Here is a 23,427-nt window from a genome sequence, read left to right as displayed (position 1 = left end):
TGATTTTTAAATATTGTTAATTGTTAATTATTGTGATTTATAATACTTTTCTTTACATAATTTTCAAATAATATATATTACTCCCTAGTCCTAACCTAATTTTTATGGCACATATGGAATTTCGAAAGTCAACCAAACTTTTATATATTTTCCTTACATCTCATGTTGTTAGTTATTGTGATTTATAGTGGGTTTTACATCATTTTAAATAATATATGTTACATTTTTCCCCCAATTTATGTGACACCGTTAGAATTTCAAGAGTCAATTGAATTTTTTTTATGTAATTTGAATATTTTAAGTTGTTAATTATAGTGATTTATCAAACTTTTATGTAATTTCCAAAAGACTAAAAAATAAGACAAATAAATTAAAACGAAAAAAATACAAAACTTACATAAATGCCTTGACTAGCATTAGACAAGTTGATCGAGAGGTACCTGCTTCTAGACTTCTCTATATAGTAAAATATTATTTAGATCAACTAGAACGCCTTCGATTAATTTTATGAGCTACTTGCTTCGTATACACCAACGTAAAGATTTGGGCAGCTGGAGTTTTCCCTTTTGCAGCATCAATGATTCCCACAGATCTATTGTAATAACTTGCTCCAAATCTGTTGACGGTAAAGACAACTTGTATACATATGATCTCTGGATTCAATATGAAGTTGGCACAGTACACACTTCAACTCAATATCTAGTCCCCATTTTCTGAGTCTATCAGTGGTGCTCAGTCTGTTTTGCAGCTGTAGCCGACTGCCTTTGGCCTGGCAAAGTTTTGAAACATCAAGCACTTCCATTGAACTCTCTGTTGGGGCCGAAACACGTGAAAGTATAGTTGCCTGATCATACTTTTGCTCTGCAAGACTGTAGCCTCCAAAATTTTCTTTACCATCCAACAAGCTTGTTGGGAAATGATAACTTCTTGAAAAGTAGGAGTGCACCCATTTAATCCACAGTTTATCTTGTTTATGCTCTAGGTCCCAACAATGTTTAGCAATAGCAGTCTTATTCCATGAGTGAAGATTAATCAAGTTGAGACCAGGGGTAACTTTATACATGAAGAAAATCACCTTGTGTTTAAGTAGATAATTGTGATGTCTCAATCATCTTAAACGCGCCTCAACTAACTTTACAAGATACCTACTAATCTACTACTGCCTTACCGGATAACTCACTACAACAAGAAAAGTGCTTTAGCGGCAACAACAATTGCAGCTATAATAGCAGACAAGTAAGCACTCCAACTTTGAGAGTGCATATAGACACATCAATTTGATATCAAGTGACATCTAAAGACTCAAACTCTTCTCCACTGTGTTTCGTGGACATCCGATACCAGCGTGATATATAAATTTTGGAGGTGCCTCGATGATCATTTTGTTGTTGCAATTGAGACAAAATACAGTGTCTCATTTCACCTATTTTCCACTGGAAGTTAAGAAAATTAAGTACTACTATTAGAGTAGCATTCCAAGGTAGATGAAGGGTGATCAAATGTGTATACATGTAATAAGAACAAAAAAGTTTCAAACTCTTGCACAAGAAGATTTATTTCCCAAAGCTCATGAAAGAAAGTAAATGGTGTAAAGGGTTGACATACATTAAAAGAGGGTGCGGACCAAGAAGGAGCCAAGGGTATATTAAAAACAACCTCTCTACCTTCCAAGGTAGGGGTAAGGTCTGCATACACTCTATCCTCCTCAGACCCCACTTGTGAGAATATACTAGGTATAGTGTTGTTGTGGGTCGAGAAGGGAAACTAAGAAACTCCGAGGTTTAACTACAATGTAAGTGGGGATCAAAATGTCAAGAATCACAATCATGTCTTAACAAGCAAAGACAGTGCTCTTGACAACTATCACACTGAGCACTTGTAGTTTTTAGCACACACCCAAGATTATATGACATGGAGATTCTAACTTACATTGATTCAACGCGTCCCTCAGATGACACATCATGTAAATTTTATACATTCAAACAATACTCTATCATATATATTCAGCAGTATCATATTGTTGGCATGAATGGCGATCTAATCACTGATTGGCTTCTTTTGAGCAATCACAAATATATATGACCACAGAGACACTTACAAAAATTGACACTACAAAGAAGAGAACGTTTGATGGAGAAAGAACAGAAAATGAGTAAAATTATTGACATGCACAAAGAAAATCTAACCAAAAACTACAAGAAAACTGAGATGTCAGTAAATTTTTAGTTTGAATAGGTAAAACAAACACTAAATTAGCACAACTCAATGAAAATCGAAGAGCAAACCCCCGAAATTTTACTTCAGCAGCAAAGTCACAGATGAAATTCACCAAAAGAAAAGGGAAGAAGGACAAGAAGAGACCAGCATGCAAGAAAGCTAGAAAAGTAGAGCCCTCATGCATATTTACCGTGATAAGATTTCCCTAAAGCTAGAAAAGGACTTCGTAAATAACGATCAATAAAAAAAACTACAGCTTCTTGATAAGAACTGGAATTTCAGCCACCTAATCAAAGATAAGTCAAACCAGCGAGTTCTATCAAATTCAGTAAAGCAGACCTATGAGGTTCAAAGATCACTAGACACTTCACACTCGTTTGAACTCGGCAATTTTGAGCTGAGATTCACTTTTGAACATTAAGAATGCAAAGTTTGAAGATCTATATAGTCAGAAACATACCTCCATTTAACGGTCATCTTCATCAAGTAATTTCCTATTGAAGAAAATGATGGAAGGGAAGTCATTGTAACCAGTCATCGCAATACTTCCCTATCATGGATGACGTTGACAGAGCTCAGTTACACTAAAGTAATACAGTTGGAATCATGTCATAGCAAAGAAGACCTCCTAAGCTTTTACTTCTTCCATCCAACTGCAACCAGGCAATTTGTTGTATCCCTTTTCTTCAACACCTTGTCTCAACCTCTCAGCATCATCCCACCTTCCCGAAGAAGCATAAATATTTGCAAGAAGAGAAAGATATCCAGAACTGTCAGGTTCTAACTCAATACAACGTGTTGCTGCAATCTCTCCAAGCTCTAAATTGTTATGCAAACTGCAACCAAGAAGCAATGCACCCCACACACCAGCATGAGGCTGTATTGACATGCTTTTAATCAACCCATGTGCTTCTTCTAACCGCCCTGCCCTACTTAAAAGGTCAACTACTATAGCGTAATGGTCAACTGAGGGAGCAAGACCATACTTCTGTAAGGAAATAAAACAACGGTATGCTTCTTCTACCATTCCAATGTGACTGTAGGCAGTCAATATCCCTGTGATTGTGACTATGTTTGGGTTAATTTCAGCATTCATCATCTCATCAAACAACTTGATGGCATCCTTAGCCCTACCATTTATTCCACATCCCAGTATCATGGCAGTATATGCTACCAAATCTTTCTTTTTCAAGCCGTGGAACAGCTTGTGAGCTTTATCAATACTTCCACATTTTGCATAAAGGTCGATCAAACTAGTGGCCAAGAAGTCATCCATTTGAATTCCAGTTTCATGAATGAACGACTCGATCCAAGAACCAAACTTTAGATCTCCCAGCTGAGAACAAGCTGAAATAGCACTTGCCAAAGTCATTTCATCAGGTTGCAAATCTAATCGAAGCATTGCATTGAACAGCTGCAGAGCCTCTTTTGCCCAGCTGTTTTGAGCATAACAAGCTATCATGGCATTATATACTAGTTGATCTTTCTTATGTAATTTTCCAAAGAGTTCCTCAGCAGATTCAACATCTCCACTTTTTGAGTATCCTGAAATCAATATGATATATGAAACATTGTTCTTTTGGCCCATTGCCTCAAAGAAACTACGTGCTAATTCTATCTTCCCACAGTCTATATATCCTCTAATCATTGCATTCCAAGAGGCAGAACTTCTCTCTGGCATCTGTCTAAACAATGCATATGCCCGCTCTATATTCCCCATCCTCGCATACCCAGAAACCATGGAGTTCCACGAAATAACATCTTTCTCCGGCATCTCATCAAAAACAATTTGTGCCATTGTTAAGTCACCAGATTTTACATATCCACCTAGCACTGAATTCCACGATACTATATTTTTCTCAACCATCTCATTAAATATGCTTCGGGCAAAATCCATATTACCTACTTTCGAGTAAAAATCTACTAGAGCTGTCTGCACATAAACAACATTACAAAAACCATACTTATAAACTTGTGCATGAATCGATATCCCACCAGACCTATACAAAATCCTTGCACAAGCCTTTAAAGCAGACGATACAGCAAACGTGCTCGGACTAAGTCCACATCTCTGCAGTTTTCCATATAAATTAACAGCCTCCCTGAACTGACAATGCCTAGAATAGAATCGGATGGTAGACGCCACCGAGAAGACATCTAAATTTTGCACATGATTGAGGACTAGTTTAATATAGTGTGAGGTATAATAAGAGTAACTACTTGCAGAGTTGATTATCTGCTGAACTAGCAAGGACTCAAGATCCAAAAGACCATTAACAAGTATTGCAGCATGGATTTGCTTTGTTTGGTTGATTGTCATACGCTTAGCCAACAATATAGCAACTTTAGACGCCAACATCGCTAAACATTTAGGGTTTGGGGCAATAAATGCCCAAAATCACAACTACGAAAGCAGAAAATTCATAGTAGTAATTACATGATCCGAATAATGTAAATTACTTACATTTTTAGTTCATCTCTGCCTTGTTGCTTCTCGGAATCTGCAATCAAATTGTCAAATACCATTGTTGCAGATCTTGATTATCAGATCTGTATTTGGAGCTGTCTGTAATGGCGGAAACGTGACGGGTCTGAAATCGGGTCAAAACGACCCGGATAGAGGTTGAAGATGAACTCTGGGTTCCAAAAATCCAAGGCTATAGTTTTGGGCTTAAATTGGGCGAGCAAACATATATTAGTTAATTGTATAACATACTATAGTTTAATAAATTATTTTTCGTCACTAACATATAATCATATTTATGTGGGTCACGTTCAGAATTTGTATAATTTGATTTCTAATTTTATATATTTAGAATTTGTATATGCTTACCCTATCTATTTGTATACGATTTATTTATCTTGTTTGTATATGATTTGTTGATACATTTGATTTGTATAAGTTCTGAAAAATTCCTAAATGTATAAATATAGAATTTGTATATATTTACCGTGTTTGTACATTGACAGAAATACCCAAGTAAACGAAATTATAACTATGGAGCGTAATTAGACAAATTGTACCTAAGAAGGCTTATTAAGTTTAATCTCTTTGATATTTATGAAAGTTCCTCGAAGTATATGGGCCATAGTAATGACTTTATGAGGAAGTTTTTGAATTGGTGTTTAATTTTGAAAAAATTACGTGGTGTAACATGTTAGAGTTTCAAAGTGTATGTTGGGATATCGAAGTGGTAGGTATAGTTTCATTCTAAACTGGAGATCTTGGGTCCAAATCTTGGAAATTGAGACACCTTTGGTGGGGAGCTTGTAACCTCCAAAATGGGATTTATCCGATGCGATCAATTCGATTATCTTCCAAAATCGAATATCAAATAGAAAATAAAAAAGGATTGGACAAGAGATCCATTTTTTAGGTTCATCATTCAATTTCTTTTGCCATGATTTAAGTGAATTTAAAAAGTATCCAACATTTTTTTTTGGCTTTATTGAACTTTGAATCCTAAGATTGCATCGATGAAACCTCATCTTTCATATACACATCAACTTATCTACTAGTTCATGTCATTCTTGTGCGCGGTGACCATTTCAATCTTTTCTATATCGTTTCAATTCTATCGAATGTCCCAAAGGAACTTTAGAGTAAAGAATGAACTAGAGGAGCCCCAATATGTTCCAACTCCTCAGAATAAGCCATTTATGTACATTACAATATATAAAGAATGATTAAATAAAAAAAGACAGTTTGGTGTACTAAGTTCCTGTTATGCGTGAAATCTTAAGAAGGGTCGAACCACAGTAAATCTATTATATGCAATCTCACGTTGCTTTTCCTATTGCCACATTTTGAACCCATGACCTCCTGGTCGCATGACTGTAACTCTTACAATTGCTCCAAGAGCCCCCCCGCAGAGGCTATTGTCATGACTTGAACCCTTGACCTCCTGGTCACACGACTGCAAGTTCATATTTTGTCTATCTTGCCTCAAGAATTGTTAGTGAAATCTCATTGTCAGTAACACATCTTTCATCTGTTGATTCATTTGATTGATTAGTTGAATCCCTCTCTATAAAGAAACCAGGCTGCTTTGGTTGAGCCAATTCCACACCATCATTGCTTAACCAGAACACTACTGATGCCATTGTAGGCCTGTCTTCTGGGAGTTTTTGTACACACAATAAACTTACTTGAATGCATCTCAACACTTGTGATTCAACATATGAGTCTTTTAAACACTCATCCATTAGTTCCAATGCATTGCCTTCATTCAATAGTAACCATGCCTGAATTTTTTTATACAATAACACAGTTATACAAATGCATTTAGGAAAAAGAGGCTACAGCGGTGACTACTACAATGCCTCGGTCATCATGAATTATACATTTGCATTAGTAAAAGAAAGGCTATGTGGACTAGTACAACGCCTCAGTCCCGTCTGCATTATGAGGATTCGTCATGAATTGACTAGTTTTATGCTTGGCTGCTAGCCTATTGTGACCCTCTTACTTCTGTAGGGGCTTGGGAATGGAAATGTAAGGCTATAACAACTACTACTACAACACCTCGGCCCCAACTGTATTATGAGGATTCGTCATGAATTGACTAGTTTTATAGAGGCTTCTAGCCTACTGTGATCCTCTTCCTTTATGGGGATTTGGGACCGGTAATATGAGTAACCTCAGGCAGGTCAAGTTTTTTTAATGGAAAACAGGCTATAACAACTACTACAACGCCTCAGTTCCGACTGTATTGTGAAGATTCGACATGAACTGACTAGTTTTATACTGGCTGCTACCCTGCTGCAACCCTCTTCCTTTATGGGAGCTTGGGACCGGTGATGTGAGTAAGCTCAGACGGGGTCGAGTGTTTAGTAAAAAAAGAGGCTAAAGGGTAAAAATTTAGTGCTATATGTACTTACATGTCCCAAAAGATTATGATGATGACTCAAATGATGAAACTTCCTGTTCTTTCTGCCACTGACAATTTCGAGTAAAAGCACGCCAAGGCTGAAGACATCAGATTTCACTGAATATTTCCCATCGACAGCATACTCCGGAGACATGTATCCGCTGCACAATGCATCAAATTTAAGTTGATCAACTTGTTGATTGTAACAATCAAAACAAAATCTATCATAGAGGTTGTTTATAAGACTTACTATGTTCCGATTACTCGCTTTGTTTTTCCTTCCATTTGGTCTGCACCAAATATCTTAGCTAGACCAAAGTCAGAAATCCTTGGATTCAAGTCAGTATCCAACAAAATGTTGCTGGCCTTCAGGTCCCTGTGTATAATTCTTAATCTTGAGTCCTGATGAAGATAGAGAAGGCCTCGAGATATTCCCATCGCAATTTCATAGCGATTTCTCCAAGAAAGTGATTCTTTTCTGCTTGGATCTGCAATATGTAAAATGTCAGTGAATCCTCATTCATTCATTCATTAGTAGCACATTGGAAATAAATAGTTAGGCTATGTTGCTCAGGTCCTCCAAAAATGCCTCCGCACCCATGTTGGATCTTCCAGAAGTAGTGCATCTTTTGAGGATCCGACACTGGTGCAACATCATTTTTGGAGGATACGAGCAACATAGTATAAAGGTGACTAGTCGAGAGAACCGGACCAAAAATGAAATAGTCCAAGCTATTGTTTGGCATATACTCATATATCAGCATCCTCTCTTTTCCTTCAAGGCAACAACCTAAAAGCTTGACAAGATTCCTGTGTTGTAGTTTGGATATCAGTATCAGTTCATTTTTCAACTCTTGAAGACCTTGTCCTGAGTATTCCGAAAGCCTCTTCACCGCTATCTCAGGTCCATTTCGTAGTTTCCCCTGAATTTTTTTTCAAAACAAAGTGTTAAAGATGCCTTTTTTTAGCTAAAATTCGACGATGGGATAGTTATTGTACCTTATAAACAGGTCCAAAGCCACCCTCTCCAATAATATTAGCAGAAGAGAAGTTCTTAGTGGCGTTAGCAACAGTTACTAAATCGAACAATGGTAACTCCATATCGTCTGCTCCAACTTCCCTACCTGTAAAATGAGCAATCAATTGGTATAAATGTATACATTAGCCTGATACAAATAGAACGTTAGCAACACGATCTTTTGATAACGATGAACAACAGTTGTTTACCTTTACTCTTTTTTCTTCTGTGGAATAATGCACACCCAGCTAGAAGGCTGAGGATACAAGTCGCGGCTACTGCTGATACGATTGCAATCAGCCTTGACTTCTTTTTCTTTCGTATCTTGTCTGTCGATAAGTTAGTACATAATCAATCAGAAAATTCCAACATTGTCATAACAATATGATTCACATTCATGAGTTCCCAACAAAAATTTTAGGCCATAAGAAACAGGCAACGTTCCGTCTTTGAGTGAGAGAGAACAATGCACCAACACACATTCATAGATGATTTTTCTATTGACTGAAGACCCCACGAGCTAACTATCGAGACTTTTGACTATCTAGATACATACTTGCTGAAATTTTACATACATGTTTTTCGCCACGTTCAACAAGATCAAGTTAGAGAAACGAAAAACAGTAAGTAGTTATTACCTACTTCTGAAGCAGCCACTCTCACAAACAGGTCCTGCTGATTTGGACTAAGTTCTCTGATATCGATGAGGTCTCCGACCCAGAGTAAGCATCCACTTCCACCATCTCGAACATCCATATTTGAGTAGGCTGTACAGTTACAATCAGCCAAGCACAACTTTCCGCATTCCTCAAGTCCAATGCTCTCGTTAAACGATGATTTCCGCGTATCAGGCACTTTAATCCCCGTAAACTTCCTAAATCCATCTTGCTGACACGCCAACGGAGTCCTCCTAACACATCCACTAGACCAGTCAGCTGCATCCCATTCCTGTGGATACTTTGGCTCGAAACCCCTCAGACAGTCACACGGGGGCGAGTTGTTAATAACACATCTTGCATAAGGACCACACAACGCGAAACGATCACAGTTATCAAACTGTGCTGTCAAATAAAGGAACCAACTCTGCGTACGATCGATCCAGGTATAGTGATTTATCAATCCTCCAGGGGTTAGTACCACCCTGGTGAGCAGTGATCCATTCTTAAGATCATATTTGTAATAAACTTCCTCCTGATTCAGTACAAAACCGAACGTAAAATACGTATTCGGTTGCAAACTAGGACTCCCACTAAATGCTAAACCATTCCAGGGACCTGAACTAAATGCAATTGATGAACCTTTCCATACAAATAACTGTGGATACCCCTGAACATCCATCCTGTCAACAAATTCACCTATAGCAGGATCATCAGGACTCTTCCACGACGACAGGTACCAATCCAGGCCTGTTACCAAATTCCGCCCGAGCTTCATTCCAGGCAACAGAGTATCCCCTGGATAATCGAAACTCTGCCAGGCGAAAAACTCAGGCCTGTTTTCATTTTCTTCCCTGATGACAAGATTACCTGATATCAGATTACATTAGATTAACTCAATATTTTCAAATTAAAATTACAATAGTTCAAAAGTACTACTACAACAACAACAACAACATAAACAGAGTTTGTTTCCCATAGGCCCTCAGCTCAAGAAAAACGTTTTTAAAAAAGGTTTGAAAGAAAAGCAATAATACAACGTTAAGATGAAAATATTGAACAAAAAAGTATCCACAGTACAAATATCAAGAATAACCAAAGTAAAAGAAACAACAGCAGTAATAACTATACGAAAAGTACTATAAATTGCAGTTCTTCTCATATCAGTATGGTTAAAAAATGGGATAAGACACAAGTACCCCTAGACTATGACCGAAATTCTAGGGGTGTGCAAAAACCGATTTAACCAATAAACCGAACCGAAAAAAACACTATTGGTTTATTGATATTGGGTTATTGGGCTAACGGTTTTTAAACGGTTTTGCAAAAAAATTTATTGGGTTATTGGTTCAGTTTCCGGTTTTATAATTTTTGTTAATGGTTAAACCGATAACCCAATAAGACTATACTAAATTTACTAGTCTTATTGTTAATGGTTAAACGATTGTTACTTTCACACTTTTTGTTAATGGTTAAACGATTGTTACTTTCACACTTTTTCCTTTGAATGTGTCTAGTGTCTAAACTTGCAAGAAAAATGATTGTTACTTTTATGATTATTACTTTCATGTCAAATGTTGGAAAAATCATATGGTATTTTCTTATTGGTTAAACCGAAAACCGAACCGTTAAGTACCATAAACCGATTAACCAAAAACCGATAAGAAATATTTTATTGGTTTGGTTATCGGTTTGAAGTATTTACAAACCGAAAACCGATAAACCGAACCAATAACACCTAAAATCGAACCGAACCGACCGATGCGCACCCCTACGAAATTCCATAGACACACCTTAATTATACTAAGGTCCTATTACCCTGAACTCTTTTTTTTTTTGTAATAGGACCTTAGTTTAGTTAGGTGTGTCTCTGAAATTTCGGTCATAGTCTAGGGGTACTTGTACCTTTTCCCTTAAAAAAAACATGTTAAAATGTTGATCAAAGTTCATTCAGTTTAATTCTCGAGAAACTAAACATGACAAGTATTTCAGGACTGAGCTTCATTCCAGGCAACAGTGTATCCCCTGGATAATCCAAACTCTACCAGGTGAAAATTTCAATTCTATTTTCATTTTCTTCCTTGAACAAGATTACGAAATCAGATTAAATTAGATTAACTCAATATTTCAGAAACGAAACATGACAAGTATTACCTGAATCTAACAATCTTGCTATTGGTTTCTTCAAGATTGTTGATGAATTCGTTGACCAAATCGTCACGTTAGTACTATTAACAAGTATTAAGATTCCATCAGGATTGATCATCAACACACCTGAACTATCACTCAATGGATTATTTCTATTAGCAACCCAAACAACAGTTCCAGTTGATATTTTCTTGTACCATATACCAACATATCGATTTGTCGAATTTCCAGGCCTGAAAAATCCAAGTTCATAAACACCACCTGATGAAACAATTGTGTCACCATCTTTAATAGGTTGATCAATAGTTATGGTGTCTAATGCTAGTACAATTGAAAGAAAATTGAAGTAAATGAATAAAAAAGCTAGAAATTTCATGGATTCAAATTTTTGATGCTAATTCTTCTGGTGTGACATTTGATGTTATAAAAAAACTTTATAGTATAATAATTGATGGGACAAAAAATGTATAGTATAAAGTGTTAGGTTGAAAAATGTTCATTTCTTGGATGGCGACATGTTTTCATACTAGAAGTAATATGTCATAAGACATGTCCAATTAATATCACTTTTGGTCCCTCTATTATTAATAAATTCTATTTTGGTCTTTGTAGATATAGAAATCGACATATTTAACCTTTAGTTAGTCGAAATGTTTAATGTTGGTCCTTTTATGTAGGAAAGACGTTTACTTGGGTTTGATGTGCATGAGCCAAGGTTTTTTTTTAGAACAACCGATTTACCTTCACGAGGTAGTGGTAAGGTTTGCGTACACACTACCATTCTCAAACCCCACTTAGTGGATATTTCACGGGAAAGACGTTATATTTGGACTATTTATACAAGTATACTACTCTTAGATATGAAGTAACAATAAAAAGTTTAACATAACGTAAGAGTGATTATCATTGGCGAAATTAGAATTTTCACTAATGGAGTTCAAAGTATGAAATTGTAAACACACAAGGAAATGAAAGGGAATTCAATATCTACTATATATACTTTAAAAATAATTATAACCATATATAAATACTATAATATTCGTCGAAGGGGATTTGGATGAACCTCTTGGCACTATGTAGCTCTGCACTTAGTAATTACATGACGAAATGGTTAATAATTTTGAGAATTTGTAAATATTCATAAGTAAAGATCAGAAGTGCATATTTCAAGTAAATCTAAGGTTAAATATGTTTAACAAAATATCACTAGGACAAAAATAGAATTAACTAATAATTAATTCAGGGACCAAATTTGCTATTAATCAATAAAAAGTTATACTATATGAATTGAGGTCAATTGCTGCTGCTTTAATTTATTGCACTTCTTTCCACATCTTTTTTTTTTCTTTATTTTCTTTGATCAATTTAATAATCTTACTTGTATTAATTGGTCAAATTGCAAGTCTTATTTTGACTTGATATTAATGAATTGTTACTTTTTAAATTTAATTAGTTGAGAAGAATAAAGGCGGCTATAAAGTTAAGAAAATTAATTTAATATTAAGTTTTTCATATTACTATTAGCATCGTTTAAATTGTATTTTAATTCAGGCAGAAAAAAGAGAACAACGGATAATTAAGATGTGAAATTTGTAAAAATGTGATAGTTAAGGTGTTTTTTTCTTACCATTATCTCTATTCTTAACAATGCATTTTATAGCCACAAATATATTGTGACATATTTGAGACCAGAAATTTCAAAAATCACATTTTCTTTGTCAAAAGAATTCATCTTTCTTTATTTAGTAAGTTTTTAAGTCAATATTTATACCCTAAATTGTCATTCTATAAGGAATTTAAATGACATATTAAAGATCATAAAATTCAAGCATTGTTTTTGATATGTAAATAAACACTCTTTTAAGTTAATACCACAAGTTCTAATATATTTATTACATGGTTAAACTTTGTGCCACGTCAAACTAATATAAATAAATGAAACGAAAGGAGTATTTTCTTTCTTGATTATCATGTTCAGTCAAATCGTGTCTCATAAAATAAAATAGATAGAATAATTAACTAGTAAAAATCACCCCCTTCATTTCATTTTAATTGTCATTTTAGCTTAAAAAAAAAATATCTCAAAATAATTGTCACTTTAGAAATTTTAGACTAAAGTTAACAATTATTTTCAGTTATATTCTTGTCAATAAATAGGAATAACTTAATAAATTATATATATTTCATTTTTCTTAATAAACATAAAATTATGTAAAACGACAATTAAAACGGGACATGAAAAGTAGTAATTTTATCATTTCTAGTAGTGATTACCATATGAATGTTTTTGTCTAACCCTAGAAAAATAATTTCCACTAAAAAGAACATGACTTTTTTCTTGCACTCATGTCAAAAATTTATATATATAATCTGTTAATATTTCTTTTCAACTAATAATTCTTGAAATATCTCATATTTGACTCTATCGCTCACCTCCCATCATTACCTCAAAAAATAATTTTCTAATATACATCACCATTTTAAAAATGCTAAAAATCAATTTAGGAAATCGACCTTTCGTTTTTAATTATTTTTTAAAAGAAAAGATTAATTTTTGAAAGTTTTTTTTAATAGTGAATTAACTTAATTATTTAAAAAAAAAACATATTTAATTAGAATAGAATGTGAAGAAAGATGAATTGTTCAAAGTTGTACACCTTTGACTTCCTAGTCTCTACAGAACAAAATCATCCCCTCTAGATCTTCTTCATCTTCCTAGTCTTTTCCTCCTCCCCAATCATTGACTTTTGATGGATTTTTTTTTATTTATGCACTTGTTCTTTTTTAGGTTACTATTTAAATTTTGGCTCTATTTTTAAAAGATTTGCAGATATGATGGTAGACATCAAAATTTTGTAGAATTCTATAAGACGAGTTAGATTTATTTCAATTATGATTCTTGAAGGATACTTCACCCTAAACTCAAGCTCATGTCTATATAAAGGTCTCATATGTTTCCTTGAGAGGCATCTCAAAAATTTCATAAATTCATGGATATTGATCAAAATATGGTCTCCCACATTCGAGAAATATGATACTAACAGCCCTTGAATCACGAAAAATTTCAGAGAGAACACTCAAGCAAAGAACAAAATTGTACCAATACTAGTTATCAATAAAATATTCTTGTTCCTTCCTATTTTTTTCCTATGCGTGAGTAATAAAGATTATATTCAATATTTGAAATAATTCAACCATACAACTTTCGATATTTTTTCATGTGTGTAGTGCTGTCAATTTCAATTGGGCTAATTTTATTTAGTTGCCTCTTTTTGTTTGTTTTTCACAATTCTTTTGTCCATATTTGCATTTTTTCTATTTTAAAAAAAATATATTTTCATTTCAATGCAAGCATGCCAATTGATTGATACCGATTTCAAAGTCTTTTTGTTGACCAAATTGTGACAATAAGTCGATACTGCTTGCATAAAATTCTGCATACGCTACTATCTCTATCGAGCCCAGCAAAGTGATGGTGGATTGAGGATGGCAGTGACACTCTTCATAATAGATGTCATCTGACACTACTTCGTAAAAAAAAAAAAAACTTTATATAGTGTGCGTAAACAATGTTTCCTTAAAAGTAATATGCATATACATAAATCATAATACATTATAACAACAATTTATCCAACGTAGTCTCATAAGTGGGGTATGAGGTCATTTACACTAGTATAATACAATGTAAATACTAATTCATGAGGAAATAAAAATCAAACTGTGACAGTAGGCCGATACTGCTTATGCAAAATCCTGTGTACGCTACTGTCAATATCGTGTAAAGTAAAAGTTAGGAGCAATTCACAAGGAAGTAAAACTGTGACAATAGGTCGATACTGCTTGCACAAAATTCTGTGTACGTGCTATCGAGCATCCAACAAAGTGATGGTTACATCGTTGATAGAACAAGGTGTTTGGTCACTCCATGAATATCCAGTGGCATCATCTATGTTCCTTTCTGTGAAAAAACCTGGTGGTTTTGGTTGTGGCAAAATGCCTTCATTTGTCAACATTAAAACCACAGAAGACATGTTTGGCCTGTCCTCTGGACTTTGTTGAACACATAACAATCCTACGTGTATCGATCGTTGCAATTCAGATGTATGACATGATTCAACCAAGTTAGGATCGACTATTTCCGATGATCTTCCTTCTCTATGAAGCATCCATGCCTGAAAATTTAACATCTTTTAGCTAACAAATTCACATCCAAAACGAGTCTTTGTTTCCACTAATGACGAATAAATCAAGAGTGTGAAAGTTAGTGAAGAGAGAAAGTAGTTCCTCCGAGTTATTCAAAGATCAAATGCTTCCGCTAAACCTCAGTCGAGAAAATATCATTGACTCATGCATACTTTCTTGGCTACGACGAGCAGAGGCAAAGCCAGGATTAAGATTTTGGGGGTTCTAAATTTCCTTTAGAACTGTCAATCAATTTTGTTAGGGGTTCACAGATTAATATACATATATATTTAACTAATTTTCTAGTACAAATACAGGGTCTACAGAAAAGCTACTGGGTTCGTCCGAAACCACGAACCCCCACCTAGCTCCTCCTCTGGCTACGAGTCAAATAATGTCGAGAATGAAATTTACATATTCTTGGAGTATGTTACTTACATGTCCAATGAGGTTGAGATTGTGGTCCGGATGAATGAATCTTCTGTTCTTCTTTCCGCTTACAATTTCTAGTATCAATACGCCAAAGCTAAAGACGTCTGATTTTACTGAGAAAATCCCATCGACTGCATACTCCGGGGACATGTAACCACTGCATAAAATCATTCACACGCATTACATAATCTAGACAACAAAATATCATGTAATGACCCAAAATTTTGACAATCTTACTATGTTCCAACCACTCGATTTGTATTGTCTCCCGTCTCGTTCCCTCCAAAACTTCTGGCCATCCCAAAATCTGATATCTTTGGGTTCATTTCAAAATCAAGTAAGACATTACTAGCTTTAAGGTCTCTGTGGATGATTCTTAGCCTAGAATCTTGATGAAGGTACATAAGTCCTCGAGCAATCCCGTTGATGATGTTGAAACGCTTAGGCCAATCAAGTAATGTGCTCCTTGTTTGATCTGCCAGAAGATTTACACCGTCAGTGTATATAAGTTAAATAAGAGGTCACTGATATCAAAACTAGTTGATGCATTGAATGAACCGGTTTGCGTTTCATGTGCAAAACTAACCAAAGATAAATAAATCCAGGCTTTTGTTGGGCATGTATTCGTACACCAATATCTTCTCTTCTTCTTCGACGCAGCATCCAAGAAGCTTCACAAGATTTCGATGCTGAAGTTCTGCGATGCAGATGACTTCATTCTTGAACTCATCGTTTCCTTGTCTGGACGTTTCTGAGAGCCGCTTGACAGCTACTTCCTGTCCTTCTTCTAGCACTCCCTGAAAACGTGCACTTACCGTTAGAAGTTCCAAAACAGAAATGGAAATACTTTAATCATATCAAAGAGTATCACTTGTGTTCCATTCACTGCCTTTTGTTCACCAATCGACATCAGCAGAATTAGGCTCACGACTTCTTAATCGTTCTATTATGGCACTGACATACATATTGATATTCGTAATGATAAAATAAGTGACATGGATTTTCAAATTTTCTATATCCTCTATGCATTCTCAATATAGAGCACGTTTGATAATGATCAAGTGACATTGCTTAGCCCAACCAATGACTATTCATGATTCCTTTAATTGAATCGATTCAGTTTTCTCCCATGAACTATTTGTGTCAATGGATTAGTTCGACCCAAAAATTGAGACAACGAGTGTTATTACGTAAATAAAAGTTGCTTCTTTGTGGAAATTCTTACCTTGAAAACTTTCCCAAAGCCGCCTGCTCCAATCTTGTTCTCAAGTGAAAAGTTATCGGTAGCCTCCATTATTGTGGACAAGTCAAAGAGTGGTAGCTCCAAAGCTTCACGACGAATTTGATTGTTTTTATCTTTGTTATTGTTGTCGTCCAATTTCCCTACAACATTTTTCATACAAGTCGACGTTTCAGACAGCAAAGCTGAAAAGAAGAGCAAATCATAGCGAGAAATGACATTATCTACTTCGAATTTGTTATGTTTTAGCTTACTTTTTTCTATGAGCATTGTTTCCGCCCTCTTTTTCTGTCTACGAAGAATCAGGCATACTCCAACCACTAGTAGAACTGTTGCAATCGATAATGGCAAAGCAATTGCAAGTATAACTCTTTTCTTTCGATTTGATCCATCGATAGGACCTGCAAAAGTTCCCATCCGAAATGATTAGATAGTTATTTAGTACCCGTTACTATAGCTTTAAGCACTAACATCGATCAATCAATTCAATGGCATCAACGTCTAACTTACTTATCTCAGAAGCAGCCATCCTAATATAGATATCCTGTCCTGATTCCGATAGCTGTCTGAGGTCAACGAGCTCCCCAATCCATAGCAAGCACCCGCTTCCTCCATTACTGATGTCCAGATTAGTATATCCCATACATGAACAATTTCTCAAGCAAACTAACTTACATTCATCGAGTGTCATAGTCTCGTTAAACCAAGAATCCCGAGTATCTGGCAATTTAACACCAGAATACTTTATAAATCCATCTTCTGAACAATTCAATGGATGATTTCGGACACAACCACTTGACCAGTCAGCTCTGTCCCAATCATCCGGATGTTTTGGAACGAATTTATCCAAACAACGACACACAGGATCGCTAAAGATTGTGCAAGTGCCATATGCACCACACAATTTGTAAGTGTCACAATGATCTGCATCTACGGAATGGTAATTAACCCAACCCTCTCTCTTTTCTAACCAAATCATACGCATCGCATCACCATTAGGTGTTAGCACTAAAGTAGTAAGCACGGATTTATTTACTAGTTCGTATTTGTAGTAAATTTCTTGATTGTTCATGACTAGGCCGAAAGAGGTGATCGAGTTGTTCACCATGTTTGGTGCTCCACTCCATCTAAGACCATTCCATGGCCCGGCTCTATAAACTACATTAGGACCTTTTCTCATAAGGTCCTGTGGATAACCTGTAGGATCACAATGATATGTATAATCCCCGGGAGCAGGATCATCGTCGCTTTTCCATGACCTAAGATACCTGTTGTTGCAGACATAATTAAACTAAGTAAATAAAAGTGTGTTCTCTCGCTTGACATTTTTAACAATTATATCTTACCCATTACAACCTCAAACACCGCCCATTATCAAAAAAACACCTTACGCATACTTAGACATGTTGAAAATATAATTAAGTAAATAAAGCAGTGCTCGCTCTAACAACTTAATCTTTCATCTTTTAGACGAGATGACTCACACAATTCAAAAAAACTTACCTTTCTAAGCCGGTCACTAAACCATAAACCCCCAAAAGCCTTAAGGTGGCCCATAGGGTCAGGCCAAAGCAAACAATACCTTGACAGTTGTATCTTACCAATTACAACCTCAAAGACCACCCATTAAAAAAAAAAAAACACCTTACACATACTCAGACATGTTGAAAATATAATTAAGTAAATAAAACGGTGCTCACTCTAACAACTTAATCTTTCATCTTTTAGACAAGACAGTTCACACAATTCAAAAACTTACCTCTCCAAGCCAGTCACCCAACCATAAGGTGGCCTAGAAGGTCGGGCTAAAGCAGACAATACCTTGATAGTTGTGCCATTAACAAACTCAAAAACCACCCATTATCCCCCCCCAAAAAAAAAAAACTTACACAAAGTGTACTCACTCCAACAACTTCATCTTTTAAACGAGATGATCACACAATTCAGGAACTTACCTTTCCAAGTCGGTCACCCAACAATAAGGTGGCNAAAAAAAAAAACACCTTACACATACTCAGACATGTTGAAAATATAATTAAGTAAATAAAACGGTGCTCACTCTAACAACTTAATCTTTCATCTTTTAGACAAGACAGTTCACACAATTCAAAAACTTACCTCTCCAAGCCAGTCACCCAACCATAAGGTGGCCTAGAGGGTCGGGCTAAAGCCGACAATACCTTGATAGTTGTGCCATTACAAACTCAAAAACCACCCATTATCCCCCCCAAAAAAAAAACTTACACAAAGTGTACTCACTCCAACAACTTTATCTTTTAAACGAGATGATCACACAATTCAGGAATTTACCTTTCCAAGTCGGTCACCCAACCATAAGGTGGCCTAGAGAGTCGGGCCAAGATTGTCTTGACAGTTGTGCCATTACAAACTCAAAGACCACCCATTATCCCAAAAAAAAAACACTTACACAAAGCGTACTCACTCTAACAATTTAATCTTTTAAATGAGACAGGTCACACAATTCAAAAACTTACCTTTCCAAGCCGGTCACCCAACCATAAGGTGGCCTAGAGAGTCAGGCCAAAGCAGACAATACCTCGACAGTTGTGCCATTACAAACTCAAAGACCAAAAAAAAGAAAAAACACCGACACAAAGCGTACTCGCTCTAACAACTTAATCTTTTAAACCAGACGATAACACAATTCAAGAACTTACCTTTCCAACCCAGTCACCAAATCTCTTCCAAGTTTCATACTTGCTAACAAAGTATCACTAGGATAATCAAAACTCTGCCACAACAACAACTCATCATCATTTGCATCTTTAACCACAAAATTCCCTGTATCCAACAACTTAGCAACTGGATTTTTCACACTTACTGAAGAATTAGTACTCCAAATAGTGTCATTAGTAACATTATTAATCAAAACAAGATAACCTGGTTCAACAATTTTCAAGATTCCAGAAATACCCTTTACTGGAATTTGTCTATTTGCAACCCAAATTGGTGTAAAAGCTGAAGTCTTTTTGTACCAAATACCAATATAACGATTTATTGATGAACTATTTTTGCCTGCAGAAAAAAATCCCAATTCAAATGTTCCATCTGATGAAATTATTGTTTGACCATCTTTGAGAATTTGTGAAGTTGTTAATGTGTCACTTTGAGAGTTAATTTTTTGGAATAAGGATAAAATTGTAAAGAGAAACAAGAAAATTTTGTTCATTTTTTTTTTATGAAAATCAAGATTCAAAATATGAAAATTTTGTTGTATTAGACAGGTGATTTGTAGTGGTAGTACTATTTTTGATCTTGTTGTGGGACCAATTGACAAGTATTATGGTCAAGAGTAGTTAAAAGTAGTTCACACATGGTAGAGGACGGAACTAGGGGAGTGTTCGTGAGTTCGGATGAGCTCAGTAGCTTTTTTGCAAATCTAATAAAATTGATTGGCAGTTTAGTGGTAAGGAAGGAATCGTGGATATGTTTTTCACGCTAAATTTAGAACCTTCAAATTCTTAATCCTGCTTCCGCTTCTGTACATGGGGCACGAATACAATTTATTTCACTTAAATATAGTTTGGTGCAAAAATTGAGTGTTAGTATGACCTTTTTTTAATTTGGTATCTACTTTTCGAATTGATTAGTTTAAATTTATGCCGAGAAATTTCAATTTTAGAATAACACATTTTTTATATTAAAATATTTTATTTTCAAAATTCGAATATCTTTGTTTGAATTTTTTTTTTTTTTTATCTTTGTTTGATTTGGAGGGGTGAGAGTGGGGTTAGAAGGACCGACAAAAGTCAAAATTGCAATATTTTTGTGGGTCCAATTGATAATTAAAAATGATTAAGACTAATGCAATTCACACAACAAAAGACCATTCGTCAAGAAGCTAAAATTTTAAGTTGAAAGATTATTAATTTTAAGAAATATATATATTTTATAAGGTATAAAATAAATTATTTGTATATATTTAATAAATTTCATAAATACAAAATTCATCGAATTTGTAAGTAGAATGGTAACTCTACATATGTCATAAGGGTCGATGATTTCTCTCAGGCAAACTTAGACGTCCAATAGATTTTTAGAAATATTTGATTGCGAGCTCAACTATTACTGTATATTAACTTAATTTGTCATAAAAATTTATAAACTTTAAGTCACTAATCAAACTCTAAAGAATAAAAGTACACAAGAACAAACAAAGAAAAGGATTACTATTTAGAATAAATACGTATGTAATTGATTCTGAAATCGTTTTTAAGTCATGCCTACGTTTATAAATCTATCCACATCTAAACGAAATAAACGCAACGACTAAAGTTAGGCTTTGTCAAAATCACATTTATTCATGCGTTGAATTAGCACTATTTGCACCAAAGGATTTTTTTTTTACTATATAAATTGATTCATATTCCACTCATGATAGCAACGTGAATATTAATTAATATCAATACCTTTTTAACCATTTCACACAAATGACAAATATAATATTAATTAATATCAATACTTTTTTAACCATTCACACAAATAAAAAATATAATTTAAATAAATACGATAATTTTCTTTTTTCTATTGAAAAAATCATGACGAACGTGATTACGGGGAATTAAATTAAATAATTAAATAGTGTGCCAGAAGATTTTTGTTGAAAATTATCCACCAAATTACCTTGACTTTGATTTGATCAGTAAACTTGGAATTAATAAATGCTTTTCATTTTATATATATATATATATATATATATATATTTGTGGGAAACAGTTGATTCAGCATGAAGTAAAAGCTTTCCAATGTATATTATAAAATAATCTAATCCAAAAATCCTAATTAAATCCAATGTTGAATTGCAAAATGTAATAAATATTTGGTGATAGTTTAGATAAGAAATTCATATACATATACTTGATAGTTTAGAGATGAAAACTTACAAATTTCGGATACTTGAGATGTGTTATTGATCCTACACTAAATTTTTTTTTATAATAGTTTGAAAGATTTGTGGGTTTTTTCTTAACAAAAGTAGATATAAACACATCACGACTCGTCTTATCAATTATCGAAAATCTTCATGAAGTGATGTATTTCCTTTTTCCACAATTCAAATATTCTTGCATACCATATTTTGTGCTTAGGATGAGAACATGCTAATAAACTAAGGGAATTTTACACAAATTTCATAGTATTAAGAGTTAATTACATCACATCCTTACTCTTTTTCAAATTACAAAAAATCCTTAAATTTGGTGGAATCCATATACATCCCAAAACATCTTGATACATCGCGTCTTGGTTTCGGATACATCCTTCAACGTCTCTATACATCGCATCTCAGTTTCAGATTCATCACTCAACGTCAAGATACATCGCGTAAAGTGATGTATCCGATCGATACAACGTTCTGATACATCACGCACGTCCCGATACATCGCATAAAGTGATGTATCCGAGAATATGCATTTTTGTAATTTTATAAAATGGTAGGAAATTTTAGAGAATATGATCAAATAAGTTGTTTACTTAGGTAATTTTTCTTTAAATTAACGGACTAATTAACATCTCTTATAGACGAATATGATCCAATAACTATTTCCTACGACCTCGAAAGTGCTAATTAGCCTCTCTTTTCTGAATAACTGATAAAGTGAATTTCGTATATCGAATGATTATATAAAATAAAAATAAATTAATTTTTTTCAAAAATAAAATAAAATAAAATTCAAAAGGACGAAAATACCCCTAATAGTTAGGAAAGGAACAAAATATCGAAATTGGGTGGCAATTTCTTCATATCAAAAAAGCAACTTCGCGTTAAGCTCACTGTTTCTTAGTTGTATTCCTATGGCTTTTCCCCTTCCCAGAAGCCCCTCTTCACCATCCAAATCTCTCCTATATATATATTCTCCAACACCCTTTTCCTCAAACACAATCAATTCTTCATTCATTTCTCCAATTTTCACTTTCTTCAATGGCTAATTCTACTTCAAGAAAATCCAATTTCAATGATTGTTTGCCTCTTATGGCTGAAAAACTTGGTGGGGATGGTTTAATAGGTGAGCTATGTAAAGGGTTTCAGCTATTAATGGATAGGGATAAAGGGGTCATCACATTTGAGAGTTTAAAGAAGAATTCAGCTTTGTTAGGGTTGCAAGATTTGAGTGATGATGATCTTAAGGGTATGGTTAAAGAAGGGGATTTTGATGGTGATGGAGCTCTTAATCAGATGGAGTTTTGTGTGTTGATGTTCAGATTGAGTCCTGAGTTGATGGAGCAATCTCAGTTTTTGTTAGAAGAAGCTCTGCATCAAGAGTTTGTTGATTCTGACTTTTCATTCTAACATTTAAATATAAAGATTGTTACTTTATATTGTTACTTTTGTCTTTTATACTTAACTCTAATGTATACATTGCAAAAACATATACAGAAAGTTGAATTAATGGAGAAACAGCTTGTTTAATCAGTTCTCTTCAGAGTACTTTTTCGTTTTAACTTTCGTCATTTTATACTTTTCTCTATGTGAANATATAAAGATTGTTACTTTATATTGTTACTTTTGTCTTTTATACTTAACTCTAATGTATACATTGCAAAAACATATACAGAAAGTTGAATTAATGGAGAAACAGCTTGTTTAATCAGTTCTCTTCAGAGTACTTTTTCAGTTTTCCTAATTATTGTAATCATGTTAAA

At 34.5% G+C, this 23,427-nt stretch overlaps 3 protein-coding genes across 3 annotated transcripts; 1 reads left to right on the top strand and 2 right to left on the bottom strand.

The window, feature by feature from the left end:
* Positions 1–878: 878 nt before the first annotated feature.
* Positions 879–4,862, bottom strand: LOC125865617 (pentatricopeptide repeat-containing protein At4g22760). Its single transcript, XM_049545821.1, has 2 exons — positions 2,678–4,862; positions 879–1,433 (listed from the first exon to the last, which is right to left on the bottom strand). Exon 1 carries the CDS (start codon positions 4,574–4,576, stop codon positions 2,846–2,848), a length of 1,731 nt encoding a protein of 576 aa, XP_049401778.1. The 5' UTR covers positions 4,577–4,862; the 3' UTR covers positions 879–1,433; positions 2,678–2,845.
* A 1,252-nt stretch (positions 4,863–6,114) lies between these two features.
* On the bottom strand, positions 6,115–19,982 carry LOC125865262 (uncharacterized). Its single transcript, XM_049545464.1, is given in 16 exon segments — positions 6,115–6,462; positions 7,099–7,249; positions 7,339–7,576; positions 7,801–8,011; positions 8,088–8,212; positions 8,316–8,435; positions 8,745–9,632; positions 10,917–11,225; positions 14,677–15,082; positions 15,531–15,681; positions 15,762–15,999; positions 16,111–16,321; positions 16,750–16,907; positions 17,019–17,165; positions 17,275–18,032; positions 19,443–19,982. Coding segments are annotated over 16 exon segments (4,932 nt in total). The 5' UTR covers positions 19,955–19,982; the 3' UTR covers positions 6,115–6,153.
* A 2,654-nt stretch (positions 19,983–22,636) lies between these two features.
* Positions 22,637–23,192, top strand: LOC125866187 (calcium-binding protein KRP1-like). Its single transcript, XM_049546493.1, has one exon. It carries the CDS (start codon positions 22,706–22,708, stop codon positions 23,072–23,074), a length of 369 nt encoding a protein of 122 aa, XP_049402450.1. The 5' UTR covers positions 22,637–22,705; the 3' UTR covers positions 23,075–23,192.
* Positions 23,193–23,427: the final 235 nt, after the last annotated feature.

The sequence above is a fragment of the Solanum stenotomum genome, chromosome 5 (assembly GCF_019186545.1).
Source record: "Solanum stenotomum isolate F172 chromosome 5, ASM1918654v1, whole genome shotgun sequence".
NCBI lineage: Eukaryota > Viridiplantae > Streptophyta > Magnoliopsida > Solanales > Solanaceae > Solanum > Solanum stenotomum.
The sequence above is the reverse complement of the archived record's forward strand: the minus strand, read 5'-3'. Positions and strand labels throughout refer to the sequence as shown.

Bases quoted from the DNA above. Each gene is read 5' to 3' on its own strand.
- LOC125865617 (XM_049545821.1), bottom strand. From the start codon at position 4,576: ATGTTGGCGTCTAAAGTTGCTATATTGTTGGCTAAGCGTATGACAATC.
- LOC125866187 (XM_049546493.1), top strand. From the start codon at position 22,706: ATGGCTAATTCTACTTCAAGAAAATCCAATTTCAATGATTGTTTGCCT.